Source organism: Haliaeetus leucocephalus, unplaced genomic scaffold (assembly GCF_000737465.1).
Source record: "Haliaeetus leucocephalus isolate CR32 unplaced genomic scaffold, Haliaeetus_leucocephalus-4.0 Scaffold291, whole genome shotgun sequence".
In the NCBI taxonomy this organism is placed as follows: domain Eukaryota; kingdom Metazoa; phylum Chordata; class Aves; order Accipitriformes; family Accipitridae; genus Haliaeetus; species Haliaeetus leucocephalus.
In genome coordinates, this window is record NW_010972727.1 from 105,528 (window position 1) to 120,398 (window position 14,871).

Consider the following 14,871-nt stretch of genomic DNA (forward strand, 5'->3'; position numbering starts at 1 on the left):
AGCGCCTCGCTCGCCAGCACCTCCCTGCGAAACACAGACGCGGCGTCACCAACGCCGTCGCCGCCGACGTCACCGCCGCCGGGGGGGGGGGGGGCGGGGGGGGGTAGAGGCACCGACCTGCCGAAGTGCAGCGGGAAGCGACCGCGGATGCGGTGGAAGAGCTTCTCCCCCGTGTCCAGCTCCACGTAGAAGTAGGGCGTCCCCGGCTGCGCCACCTGCGGGGGGGGGAGGAGGGGGGAGGAGGGGGGGGGCCCCCGCTGCAGAGCCCCCCCCGCCAGCACAGAGCACGGTTTCTTGGAAAAGAGCAGATGTCTCCTAACCGGAGAGAGGGGAAACTCGGCAAACCGAACCCACCGCCCCAGGGACGCCGAACTGGAAACCCTAACTGCCACGGGAGGGGGAAGCCACGGGTCGCCTTCCGCGGGGGTCCTCAGCGGATGATGCGCACAGGGCGCTACCATCATTTATTTCGTGGTTTGATTCTGCGCTTACCACTGCAGAGTGGGTAAATGAGAGAATCGGGCAGTTCCGATCATTCTCAACCTGACCGAGGTCATCCCATGCCAGTACACCACATTTTGAGAGGAAAAAAAGCAGGCGAAGAGACTACATTCACATTTCTCGGCTGAGAAATCAGCCCCTAAGCTTGCCAGCGTGGGTTATCAATAGCTGTAATGGCTTTGAGAGAGACAAACATGCACACACGCTATTTCTGCCTCCTGCCACAGACCAGGTCTCCCTGTGGCCGCCGAGCACAAAGAAAAAAAATCACCCTATGGCACTACTGACTCATTTCTCCGATACAACAGGAAGATTTCTTTCAAATTCTTACCCAAGGCAACCTAAAACTACCTGATAGGCAGCAGCACTGAAAGAGGGTTGATGTTTGGTATCAGAAGGAATGACTTCAGCAAGCCCTACACGTGGCTGGAATAATCTTAAAATAAGGAATGCATCTGTTGTTCATGAGAACTTCACCCAAAGCAGAATACACCTGGCACATCTCCACATCAAGTCTACAATGGTCTGCCTCCCACAGCTTAAACCTACCACACAAAGTGACCTCAGAGGGAAACAGCAGCTTAGACAGGACAGAGGGAAAGTAAGAAAGAGGCGAAATCTTGTCTCATACTTGCGTGATATCTGAGTGCTCTGGGATTTCTAATAATTCAATCTGTTGTTCCTGTGCCTGTGCAATAAAGGACTCTTTAATGTCTTCGGAAGTACAGTGGTCCAATGGGACAGGAATCACCTGGAGAGGGAGGACTACATTTCCGTAAAAAGAAAAGACAAAACAAACCACTTGCAGAAAGCAATCAATCCATCACTGGAGCTGGTATGCTCCTCAGTACTGCTCAGCATCATCAAACAAGACAGGTGAGCACCTATCTGTACAGGCTTAAACTTATGAGATTTTTTTTCTGTAGGAGCTGAACAAAAAGCTGAAAACCAAAAAGCTTGAAAAGTTCTCAGCTCAGCCTTCTCCTTTCTGATCTCTGTGGTAGTTTAAGGCCGCTCTGATACAATTACAGATCTGCCAAATACAGAAACTACCACATTAAACCCCTACAGGATTGACACACAAGGACAAAAAAAAAAAAAAAAAGAAAATCAAAGGGCTGGTACTGGTAGACGGAGACCAGAGTTCTGCATATATCTTTAGATTTTCATCCTACTTTAGTTACAAATGTGAGTGCCACAGTCCATGTGCCAGTGTGAGCCGATCAGAGTCAGAGCAAGGTCTTGTAACCTATCTGAAAACCCTGTGGGTTTTTTAATCAGTTCCATGCAGGGAGAAGTTTTCCTCACCCACTCAACACAACCAATGCTGTGCTGCTGTAACAGGAAGAATTAAAGGACTGTGGTAGAACCAGCACACTGGTTTTATTTTTGCTCTGTCTCTGTCTGTGGGTAGGATGACTTCTCTCCATACTCTGGGAAGGTACAGAATAAAGAGGGAAATTTGAAGGTGAGCTTTCTCTTTCAATTCATTTGCAGATAAGTGCAAGTTTATATTCTCCCACCGTGACACTAAAACCATACCTGTAACTGCAGATGCTGACTCCTATAGTTTCTTTCAAATAGGACATATCTCTTTCCCTTGCTTCTGAAAAATTCCTTTAGGGCAGACTTGTACTTGGTCACTTCTTCCACCACCTCTGAAGACAAGTCAACCACTGACTGATAGTGCCCAATAGGCAAAATCAAGACGTGATCAGGTAATAAGCCACCTTTGGCCAGGGCAAGATAGCACTAGAGTGAAACAATACACACCAGTTACTCACTACAAGCAACACTTATTTACCACGCTGTGGAAATTTACTCTCTGACTGCATTCTGAGTATCCCCCAGCCTAGCGATTCTGCCTCAGGAACAGCAAAGTCTTCTCCTCTATGTCACTTATTAGGGATTGTTTATTAGCTATTTATTAATTACTAGAGGAATGAGAAAGAGAGAGGGACTGCTAAAGGACACACAAAAAAAAAAAAATCTTTTGAATGTCAGAGAATGCCTTGTCTGCAAGAAAGCAGCTGAGTGAACTTCACCACTGTGGCTAGAATTTCTTACTATGACAAGAAAATCCACCTGAAAATTGTTAACAGCTTATTTTAAAATAAGTCCGTGGACCAATCTGTCCCTGTAGCAGTTTGAAGTGGATTATGCTATACAGGAGCAATAACTTTAAGCAAAGTGAATACACCAATGATTGAATTAATCTCCAAGACGTACTTCGAGGTGTGAACTTTAAAGCTATCTGATCTTCTGTTTAATCTATATATAACAAAACTGGAACCAATCATCCGAGGGAGATACGGCATAACTCCAGATGGTGCATCCTGCTGCCAAAGCAGGCCGCAGTTTTTCACACTGGAAAAGTTCTGCCAGATGGTAACATAAGCAAACCATGAGGGCTGGCACAGCAAAAAGTGTTGTGGCACTGTAGTGCAGCTCTGCTGCCAGAGCAAAATTGGGCCATGCTTCATTTTTTAATATCTACATACCTACGTCTTTTGTAGGGGAGAAGCAAAGAAACTGAAAAAAAAAACCCCAAGAGTCAGCTTCAAATAAAGTTTGTTTGTTTTTCTTAAGATTTAAAATTGGAGATTGATATTTTATATTGCTGTGTATTAGCACGATTCTGCCATCACATAGCAAAGAACGTGCTATGGGTACTTACATGCGTGCCAATACTAACAACCAAGTGCTTCTCAACTTCTGGGCTGGCGAGGCAGAACCAGCAGGGCCCCGTGGGCTGTGCTTTATTGGGAGAGGAAAGAGAAACAAGTGTTAGCACAGGGCTCATTTGTCAGAACAAGGAACAGAAAAAGATCTTGAAGAGGTGTTATTTTCCAGCCACCCTTCCCAGCTGATAAAGTGCTGAAGATGTCAGAAGGACACAGCTCCTGGAAGCAGGTCTGGTCAGAGAACTGGTGCCTCTGGGCAAACGCAGCAAGAGACGTCGCGGCAGTCAGACCCTTGCTGACTGCCATTCTCATCGAGTGCTCTAATTTAATGGAAGAGCACTAATCCCAGGAATTTAGTGGTTACAGCTCACTAATAAGAAAGCACCAGCAAATTTAAACAGACAAATCAAAATAAGGTAAAATTACTGCATAGGTACAGACAAGGACAGATGCTGTCAAACACACTTGTCAGTTCTGGCCTATTCATCACACTCAAAACCACCTGGATTCACACCCAAACTGCAATACCTGTGCTGACCTTTAATATAAGTTGATGGCATTGATAACCTAGGCCTCTCCTTAGGGTCAAATACTATATTCACATCCTCTGCAGGTTGCATACAAGGATAGACAATCAGCTTTGCAAATGCAATAAATGTGACAAAGTTCTCAAGAACTGCAGGAAACCAAACGTCCAATTCTGGGGTTCATTTCTGAGCAAAACAGTGTAACAAGGCTCTCTTCTCATGACATCAAACTCCAGAAGACTTTGGAAGTTATATGAATATGCACAATGGCACACTATGTCCTACAGAAGTGATGGGGGAAAACAAGAAAACCCATACACATTCTTTCATCAAAACTGACTGCCATTACAGCCAGTTGTGCCTCTGCAGGCACGTATAGAGCAATGACACTGCTCGTTTTAGCATACAGTAATTTAGCCCATAGAACTGTTATGTGCAAGGACTATGCAAAGGGTATGGAAATCTAGTAAATAAAAAACTGAACAACTTAGTCTCACGTAACAAAGGCAACCAGACTTATCTACCAGAGGCATTTCTGAAGAATGTCTTCTTACCCACTGGCAGTGGGACTAGCTTTCACAGAAACAAAAGGGGAAGCTGACACCTACATTTGCATTTTAAGCCAAAATTTCTTTATAACCGAGACCAACATTTCTAAAGATACATGCTTGCAGTAATGCTGTCACTGAGAAGTCGAAACGAAATCTTTAAAGATCACAATTTCTACAAGTCAGCCAAACTCTAATGATATTTACAGCCCAGAAATAGAGAGGTAACAGAAGGGCTTCCTCCCTACACAGTTCATTAATACTTCATGAACTCACAGCACAGAACAACTGAAGTGGTGTTTCAAGAACTCATCAGCACTGCGATCCTGTCTCTTGCAGTCCCTCTGAATGGAAACACGCTGCTTTGTGAAACTGCCTGTTGTCATGTTCAGAGGCCAGTCTGGTTCAGAGGGTAAATGGCATCAGCCCAGCCACAACCACCACAGATCCAACTAGCTTTTAAACTATGCTTTTAACTTTTCTTTCACCTATTAATTGTCAGGTTTGTAGGAAACAAGGGACCTTTCATTACTCTGTATTCCCACAGCATCTAGTGTAGTGACAGAGTACGTTGGCAAGCTGACCTGTACAGCTCAACAGCTTGAGAAAAACGAAGAGTGAGATGGTCCAATGCCTCAAAGGAAGAGCTCAGGAAAAAAGCATCCGCGTACTTACGGGGTTTTTTGGCTTGCTTAGGTTGGGAGTTCCCTCTCTCTTTCTCATCTGAGGGACGTTTCTTTCCCTGATGCTTCTTCAAATCAAAGAAAAACTGACAGGCTGGTTCTTCCTGTTTAGAAAATGAAAACCGAAGCCCATTATAACCGCATCACAGAGAGTCACAGTACATACAAGAATTTGCATTTTCCTGAAGAGGTGTGTAACCACCTTCGAAAAGCATCAACAGCAAAAGCATCGATATCCTGGAACAGAATGAATTGAGCTCTCCCAGTAATGCAGCAGACTTTGCCTACCTGGATACGCAGCCTCAGCCAAGGAAAAAATTCTAGGAGAGCTGCCCCAAATTGCTAGATTGTGCTATTTAGCCTTATGTTGAACATTCAGAATTGCTTGATTTTATGGATTGTTCAAATCTCTTTTTCACTTGAGAGCCAGTGACAAAAGAATGTCTTTATTTCTTAGAGATGTTAGCCTCTCAACAGACTCACACAGAGGCTGAAACCACTTGACTAAGTGGTAACGTAAAGCAAAATGCCACTAGAAGGCATTAATGCTGCAGAGGAAAGCACTGGGGAAGGGGACAGCAAAGAACAGGGCTGCTTGCGCAAGCTTAGCTTAGTTCCCACACAGGAGCACAACTGCAGTTTAAAATCCAATCCATGCTGGAAGAACTGTTATGTACAACAGAAGCATTTTTCCCAGTAAACTTGGCAAGCTTTCCTGCCTGTCTTCAATTGGATATTGAAGCTCAAATGCACAAGAATTTTTGCTTCCATCAAGTTATTGACTGTTTGGTCTCTGAAAAAGCCTTGTTGCCAGGGGTTGAACACGACAGCAAATCTCAGCTGGGGGCAGGGAAGTTGTCATAGCTAAAGGGATCAGGAGGTGTCTGTAACCCTCATGCCCACCCACGCTGCCATCTGGAAGGAGCCAGCCCTTCGCTCTGTGTGCATGCTCCAGGGAGAAAGACTGGAGAGCAACGCTTGCACTACCTACCTGACGCTGGTTCAGCAAAGCCTACCTCAGCTCTAACCTCAGGCTCAGTATTCCCCCGCAACAGGCAATGATTTCACAGTTTGGTTTCTCTACACACCTTGAGATACAAAAGCACTGCTGTTCAAATGTCTACATAAGCAGAGTATCCCACAGTGCTTAGAAGGCAAAATGTGCTCTGCACAGGAAGACAATCTGAGCCTTTACACAGATGAACACAAGCCACTTGTCTGATGAGTGACTTACAAAGTTGGGGATTTCAAAGCTTCTGACTCTGAAGCTCAGAGTTCAGGCCCCAGGAAGGAACCCTTCTGCTGTCAGGTGGCAAGTAATCAATATTTAAAGGAGCACAAAGGTGGTAACTTAAGACACTCAAGAAAAAACAGTACCCAACACCTCTTTCACCAGCATTAAGGGACACAGTGGACATGCAACATCAAATAAAGTAGCACCTGAGTAGCCAGCAGCCTAAGGCAGAAAACTGGGGGCCAACTGCAAAGGACTAATCTGTAGTTTACAAGCTTAGAAAGAATAAGACTGTATGTGCCGAGGTGCCCACAGGGAGCAGTTCTGACCAGCAAGCAGATCTAACTACAGCATCACCATGCAGGCCTGCAGGAAGAATCATAGAATGGTTTGGGTTGGAAGGGACCTTTAAAGGTCATCTAGACCAACCCCCCCTGCAATGAGCAGGGACATCTGTAACTAGACCAGGTTGCTCAGAACCCCGTCCAACGTGGCCTTGAATGTTTCCAGGGATGGGGCATCTTACCACCTCTCTTGGCAACCTGTTCCGGTGTTTCACCACCCTCATTGTAAGAAATGTCTTCCTTGTATCTAGTCTGAATCTACCCTCTTCTAGTTTAAAACCATTACCCCTTGTCCTATCAAAAAGTCTGTCCCCATCTTTCTTGTAAGCCCCTTTTAAGTGTTGAAAGGCCACAATAAGGTGTCCCCAGACCCTTCTCTTCTCCAGGCTGAACAACCCCAAGTCTCTCTGCCTTTCCTCACAGGGGGGACATTCCAATCCTCTGATCACTTTTGTGGCCCTCCTCTGGACTCCCTCCAACAGGTCCATGTCTTTCTTGCACTAGTGACCCCAGAGCTGGATACAGTACTGCCAGTGGGGTCTCACCAGAGCAGAAAAGAGGGAGAGAATCACCTCCCTGGACCTGCTGGTTATGCTTCTTTTGATGCAGCCCAGGATACGGTTGGTTTAAGAAGGGGCAAACTGTAACTCCCATGCATTGCATCTATACAATTTGGTTGATGCAAATAGTTTACACAGAACCCTGAAGTGTTTTGGACAGAAATATTCCAAGGTTAAAGCCAAACACTGTTCTAAGCTCCCTGAACAGAGAGAGTGAAGAGTGAAACCAGAGTGCACACATGAAGGAGAAGGCAGCAGTACCTCTGCACACAGGGGTGCTTTGGTCTTCTGTGCCTCCTTCTGCGATTTTCGGTACGGATTTTCAGTGACGTCCTGTGGCTGTTTCACTAGCTCTGCAGGGTCCATCAAGCTCATTGGCACAATGCTGAAGGCATAGAGATACTAGAACAAAAACACATGGCTCAAACGCAAGAAGCTCTTGCCATGACTACAACTCTGAAGAGGTCAGCTGTGAACTAAGCCACCCTGAAATGGTAACACACAACTTGGCACTGCAAGAACTCAGTAAATCAGTGTTTAAGCTAAAGCAGGACATGAGAAACACATTCCCTGTGCCAGTCTCCCACCCAGTGCAACCAAGAGTTTATGAAGTGCTTCCAAGTGGCTCACTTCTTTCACTTTATGGAAAGATCTTTTTCAAAAGCATCTTACTTGAAAAAGAAATGACCTTGATCCTTGCCTGTTTCCAGGCCTTCTTTCTGTCCAGAACTCCTGGACCTTTTTTTGTTACCAGGCCTGGTTCCAATGCCTTCTTAACTACTAGCAACCTGTCCTTCTACATCAATATTCGGTAACTTTCTTAAGGGGAGAAGAGAAACAGGTTAAAAAAACCCAGCCCCTTCCCATCCCAGAAGTTAGTTACTGTCAGTGATTTGTAAGGGGTTCTTTGGAATTTCGCTTCCTTCTTGAAGCAGGCCATGCGAACAGAAAATACATAAAGCAGCTGGGGAAGAGGAAGGAATCGCAGCTTTCTAACCACTTTCCTCTGCAGCTGTTTTCACAGCCACATGCCATTTGACCAGACAGAGAAGAACAAAGGTGCCTCAGAACACATCTTGCAGCCCTTACCCTTCTGACATAATGGGCAAATGGTATGTATTACTCAAGTGAGACAGATCCCTCCACTTCAGTCAAGCTTTTAAGTGACTGACACTGTCCTCTAGCTAGCCAAAGCTGGGCTTGCTGCCCTATTACTTCTACTTGAGAAAAGAAGAAAGATTCAAGAGCGTCAGTACCTTTTTCTTGCTTGTATTGCCAACATCAGCAAGTGCAATAAACCTGCTCACATGCTGTGGGGTCTGCTGTAGCACTCTGTGATTTCTGTAAGGAAGCAGAACATGACTGTACTGGCTTATACAATATAGAAAAAGACAGTAGGAAAACCATGTGTCCTCCATGAAGCTATTCAGACAGCACGCCAGCCACATACAGTCTCTGGCCCAGAACAAGGAGGTTTGAGGACAGACGGACTCAAACAGCTAACAGCAAACAGCTGCACAGACCAAAATGACCTCTCACTGCAGTCCAAATACAGAGAGGGGAGGAAAATTCACTGGTCTGAAAACAGCCACACCTTTGAAGTGTTTCCTGTGGAAAGGATAACAGTCTTACCCAACATTAACACGACAGCCTTAGTTTTATTTTAGGTTGTTCTGACACCTACCTTACGTCCCTAATCACATTTTATATACAAAGTTATGACTGAAGACACCAGTCTCTTCACCACACAAGAGCTTTTCCATGATATGTTTTCAGAGGTACACCCCTGAATTAGGCTGAACACTGTTTAAATGCAACTAAGGGCAACTAACTTGGCATCAGATTCACAGCAACATACTCAGACAAGTACTGTCAGCAACAGCACAGTTTTCGAGGCAGCAGGAATTATGGTAATAAGACGCATCTAAGAAACAATCTTGACCCTGCGTTGGGGCTGGATGACTTCATAAAATTATTTTAAAGTTGTCCTCCTGCATTCTTTAAAAACTAACTCTTATTAGAAAATACATGCTATTTCACACGGTCTAACAAACCTGTAAGGAAGTCTTTCGTAATAGGCCTTCTCCAGGGCAGCAAAGTGGTACCTTGGTTTGAGACTTGCAGCTAGATCAGATACTAACTTGGAGCCACATTTCTTGGTATCTATTTCTCCCTACAAAATACAAACCAAGTTTTATTTAACAAAACCTGTCCGATTGCAGTGAAAAGAAACAGTTTTATACAGAACTGCATGCTGGAAACATAGAGACTGACTATAGTGGTCAGCATTCCTTGGAAGTGGAAAAAATAGTCAAAAGGGCTTGATCTCTTATCACCAACCACAGCCTACTCATTTAGTCCATTCTGTGTACTCAGGGTTTGCATCCACTCATTTCATCAATCCAAGTTTGTCATATTTTCCTTCTCTTGGTCATGGGGAGCCAGGGCAGCACAGAGTGAGTTTGGCAAACACCAACAGATGTCAAAATCATTAAGACATATTTGACCACATGTCCAGAGTGCCCAACCTTTAGCGCACAAGTCAAGCGAACAGGAAAGCTCTGAGGTTTCCTTAGGAAGCTGAATTTTATCCCGCTCCCATTCCTAAGAAGTCAGAGCAAAACAGAACACAACCCAAGAGCAGACTTCAAACCACTTGCTTGGGTGAAGGCTCTTGTGATGTTTTTTCCCCATTAGCCTTAGACTGCGAAGTGAAGTAGGGAAGGAAAAGGGCAGGAGAGGAGAGAAGTTCAGAATCAGCTTATGCCTCTTACCTTGTTATCTTTGGTAAAAGCACAGGGAACGAGACTGTGACCTGGCAGGCATCTGTCACAGCCCTTCATTGCGGCAGTGTGACAGGCACTAACCCACCCTCAAGAAAGCGGTTTTCCTCTCTGTGCTCCCGCCTGCTGCCCTTGCAGGAAGCATGGCAGAGGGGAGCCCAGCAGTGTCTGCTTCCAGCCCCACTGAAAACAATCAGAGCTACAAAGCATGTCAGGAAAAGGAAACCCACAGACTTCTCTAGGGAGTCAGTTCTCGTCCATGCAATTTAGCTCCTCACACCACTTTTGCTGAAACAGAAACTTCAGGTCACAAAGAGCAAGAGACCCAATTATTCATTCCTCAAACCTCCTGCTTTATTTGAGTGACAGGATTTCAGGGATGCAGTGCACAAGGGAATCTCCAAGACTTATTACTGAAATCCTCAGTTGATAAAGTACACACTGCAACAAGATGCATATTTGAATATAACCACTATTAGTATACTCCTCTGTTAATCCAAATGAGTACTTTCTCAGAAAATTCATGCCAAGGGAAGCCAAGTGTGAAATGATACACTGAACTACTACAGAGAATCCCCATGGGAATTTCGAGACACAAATTTTCTTTTTAAGCCAGAATATCCCTACAACTTGTTTCTCTTCAAATCCCTAGGCTAGTGGAGTTGGTGGGGTTTTGGTTTTTTTGGGGGGGGGGGACGGGGTTGGAGATGAGGGAGGGTCTTTATGCTTTTAGATTGGGGATCGTATCTCTTTTTGGATGTTGGATGATACTGAGAGGAAGCAAAAAGCATAGTTTTGCCACAGTATATGGCCTTGCATATTCAGAGCAACATTTGTGATCAGATGAAAGCTAATCGACTCTGATTTTTCAGGCAGAGACAGATAAAACACCCTGAAATTTCACAAATTCCCCTTCCCATTTGTCCTCCTTCTCTGAAGAACCAGAACATCCGCTGTCTGTTTTTTACTCTCAGCTTTCTCAAGCACTCAGACATGGCCCAGTAGCCCAAACCGCCACAGCAAGCAGCGAGGCAATCCTTTGTTAAATTCAACTGGAAAACCATTGCACCAGAAAACAGAACACTTACCGCACTGTTAGCAAAAGTCCCCACATCTCTGGGCCAGGGAGACGTCAGCAATATATCCACACCTTTGAAGTTTGGGGTTGATAACAAAGATGTTTTCAATTCCGCCACATCCTTTGCGCTAAAACTGTAGGCAGGAGCTGGCTCATCCTGGGACTCGGTACCACTCAGGTATGCGATCTGCAGTCCAGAAGTACCACTGTAAAGACCTCGACGGCCTGCATTAATACACAGGCACGCGCTTGAGATGTAGACTTTGCAAGTAATCTCTTAGTCAGATCGTAGACAGAGGACCAAATTCAGCAGTCCTGCCTTACTGAAACTATCCTTACAGGCAGCTCATTTTCTGTGCCCATAAACTGCAGCAAAGACATGTTGTAGTGCAATGGCTCAAATCCAACCCTGCCTGCAGGGAAGCAGCTGTTCAGACAACCCCTAGCCTTCTCTCCTCACTGCTATCTTGCTTCCCCAAAATCAATCCATATCAAAAGCTCAGTTTGAAGGCTGAGTAAAAAAAGCCAGTTGCAAGTGCCTTTACTTGTTATGCTTTTTGTCAGGTGGCAATCTAGAAAGAAATTAGTTTTTCCTTTTAGCTTTGCTACAGCTTCATTACCTTTAAAGATGACACTTCTTACCTCTGCTACTCCAGTACAGCCTCAGAGCATAGCAAAATCATACTTCAAGTAGGAAACCTTCCCCATACAAAGACAGGCATGCTATGGGAGTAAGATACTCACAAAGAACAGGCTCTTGCTTTTGGTTAGCAAATTCAGTGTTAGAACACAACAAAAAAAGCAGGGTTCTCTTTCACATTTTATGTAGAAGACTGTCAGCCTTTCAACATAGAGTTCAACTCCAGTCTGAACCCCAGCATAAGAAATGACACCTTAAAATTTCCGGAGAAAGGAAGGGCTTTGAAGTGGGAAGAGCAGAAAACCTTCAAGAAAGCACAACCGGGCACATCCCTTATCACAAACCACTCGAAGCCTTACCTAAATAAGTGATGTTCTCAGCTAATTCACAGCCACTGACTTCTGGAAAATAGCTCACAGTCTCTTGGTCATTAGCGCCAAGCACGAAGGTTGGAATTGGAGCTGAGGAAGAAAACCACATGTACTCAGTCTGCTTTAATTCAAGTACGTTAGCACAAGTTCCATCCACATTTACTAGGAATCACAGCAGGTCCCATCCTTTCCTACAGACCCCAACACCACTCCTTTGCTGTGTGCTGAGGAGCAATAAGCACAGAACAAGAAACCTTCCTTCAAAATAAGTCCCCAAGCCTGCTGTTTCCACAGATGCATAGAGCAGAAGGAGAGAATAACCTCCGTTTTAACTACAACTTGCTCCACTGCCTACATAAGCAGATCAGCTCCAAAATGATCCATAGCCCTAAAAACATGGGTCTTCCCTAAGGCAATGCTAAGTAAATACCAGCATAGAGGGACACCTGGTGATTCAGTTTAAGCAGATCTAAATTCACATAGCTATTGAAAAAGTGCAAACCATTGATGTTTTAGGGGAAAACCTCAAGTTTGTCAGCTCTTTGATTCACTTGGTAAAAGAACTTCCTGCATGACTTCACCTAGAACTGGTGGATATAATACAAAAAAAGCAATGGGAAGTACTGCTTTTTATTTCTTTTAGCTAGGTGATCAGTAAAAATGTATTTCTCCAAACAGCATAAATCAAATCTTTTCACGCTATTAAAAGTTAGACGAAGCAATGACCGATGTCAAAGACACCTCCTGTAGATTTCCTGGCAGAACAGTACACCAGTAAGCTGGTCAACAGTTCACCTAGTCAACAGGTCCAAAGCTTTTCACGGAATAAAAAACAGCAATAGTTTCCTGTTTAAGAAAGGAGAGCAGCAGCTCTGCTACAGCTGTTGTTAGACTGTTGCTTGAAGTTCCAGCTCTCACAGTCAGAAGGTAGAGGAGATTGCTTTCAATTGCAGAGTTGGAAAACTTTATGAATGGCTTAAAACCAAAATGAAGTGACATGAATCTGGTTTGTATCTATGTGCATATAAGCGAGGTTATAAGCTAGAGATTTTTTCAACAGTTCAGAGGGTAAAGACAATTCAAGTGAGGATGAACAAAAATGCATCGGTCCAGGGAAGACTTTGCTGTTAACACCCACTCTTCTCCCTGCGTGCACAGGAGAGCTTCCTCGGGGAGCAAAGTTTAAACCAGTAACAATTCTTCTTCTATTCTCATAGCAATAGGAACACAAGGCAGCACGCCTCACCACGGTAAGTCCTCAGCTACAAGCAGCAAATGGGACAGTCTTTGTCCAGACAGCTCACATAAATGCACAAACAAGCTGGGGATAACTGGGAAGTGACGCAGCAGTAGAGAGGAACCAGAAAGCAAGAGTCCCAGCTCCATTCTGGCTTGCCTCACGCCAAGGCCGAGAGCCAGAGTAGCACTGAAGAGGAAAGAGGAACACTACAAATGCTTGTGAGGCAGCATCTCCCTTACAAGAGGGGTGTGGAAAGAGGCAGAGAAGTCCACATAGGACTTTTCACGTCCATGGCTGGAAAAATGTCTTCAGCACAAGGGCTGCAGGGACCGAGGAGAAATGGGCAAACCCTGCTCCTTTGGAAAGCCTTATGATCTCCGTGGCTGAAGAACAGAGATGTTCAGCCCGCCAGCACCTCTGCTTTCCCCTTTCTCCTCAGGACTGAATGCAGGGAGGGGAAGAACTGCACTGCTACACACTGCGGAGACGTCTGTGGTAGAAGCGTGAAGGTGGGTGTGAACGGGGAACGACCAGAAATTTCTGCAAGGGAAGCATCAGGAGTGGCAGAAGAAGGGCTATACACTGGCAGGCATGCTGGGATCCCACAGCCTGCTGACTGAAGCACTGTAAACATGTACCTACAGCTTCTCAGGCTACGTGGGTTGCGAAAACAAAGACTGCCCCACATGGCAGGCTGAAACTGTAGGGAGGTGATATTAGGAACAGAAGTGGAGCCATAAGACATCTAGGCAAGCAGAGAGAAGACCCTGACACCAATTAGCAGCATCCTGTGTCTCTCCTATGACTGCAAACAGTGCTGGCCCAGTGACCCAGGCACGGGCCTTGACGCCCAAATCGCAGGCAGACCCCTTGGGACACATGCGTCTTCATGCTGCCAAGTCCAAGAGCGTGACAGAAATGAGATTTGTTTTAAAACAAACCCATCTTTCTGTCCTGCGTGGAGTTTTCCTGCTTGAGTTTAACTGCTTTAACATTACAGCATGTAACTGCAACTTCTGAATTCCAAAGCACACTGCGATGAGACAGCGGAGTGGGTCGTGAAATAGCACAATCACCAGCATCCAGAGTGACAACACCTTCCTTACCTTTCTTGGCCCCTGTGCGATACTCTGCCCATTCTGTCTCTGAAGTAGAGCCAAAAAAATTTCCGACACACAAAAGCATCTAAAAACATCAGATAAAGCAAGAGTTGCCATTTGACCAAAGACACGACACGCGCAACTTTTTCACCGGGGTGTTGCTGTATTGTCACAACGCCGTGATGTGCACTACTTCAACAGCACTTTGTTCGGTAGGGTACAGAGGTTCCCCCGTGCCTGTCCGTGTCTGGGATCGAAGGCAGAACGGCAAAACGAACGGGTTTGACGTGACAGAGCGGCAGCTGCTCTCCCACGCTCCCGGATCGCGGCTCCTCCCCACACCGTGGTGCGGGACAAGGAGGGCTGGGGGGGTGCAAAGCCCCCGCCACCGGCCCCTTCCTCCAGCCGGCGGAAAGAGGTGGGGGAGCGCGGCTCCGGACAGCAGCACCCACCCGAGCGTCCCCCCGCACATCACCCCCACGCGAAACCCACCCGTGAGCTTCTCCCGTGTCACCCCGGCCAGGCTCCCGACCCGACCCGAGCCAGCCCCGCGCCCCGCTCGCCCGCCGGGCGGGCCC

The 14,871-nt window shown here is 45.8% G+C and overlaps 1 protein-coding gene across 1 annotated transcript in view; it reads right to left on the bottom strand.

Moving 5' to 3' along the window:
* The window catches only part of CWF19L1 (CWF19-like 1, cell cycle control (S. pombe)), a 15,510-nt gene extending 1,116 nt beyond the window's left edge, over positions 1–14,394 (bottom strand). The window contains exons 1-12 of the mRNA XM_010570134.1: positions 14,300–14,394; positions 11,942–12,043; positions 10,953–11,167; positions 9,136–9,254; positions 8,338–8,422; positions 7,343–7,483; positions 4,936–5,047; positions 3,179–3,258; positions 2,044–2,253; positions 1,133–1,252; positions 118–215; positions 6–24 (exon numbers count right to left, since the gene is read on the bottom strand). Of these exons, the coding sequence (XP_010568436.1) occupies positions 6–24; positions 118–215; positions 1,133–1,252; positions 2,044–2,253; positions 3,179–3,258; positions 4,936–5,047; positions 7,343–7,483; positions 8,338–8,422; positions 9,136–9,254; positions 10,953–11,167; positions 11,942–12,043; positions 14,300–14,378 (1,380 nt within the window). The 5' untranslated portion in view covers positions 14,379–14,394. The remainder of the gene's footprint in view (positions 1–5; positions 25–117; positions 216–1,132; positions 1,253–2,043; positions 2,254–3,178; positions 3,259–4,935; positions 5,048–7,342; positions 7,484–8,337; positions 8,423–9,135; positions 9,255–10,952; positions 11,168–11,941; positions 12,044–14,299) is intronic.
* Between the last annotated feature and the right edge of the window lie 477 nt (positions 14,395–14,871).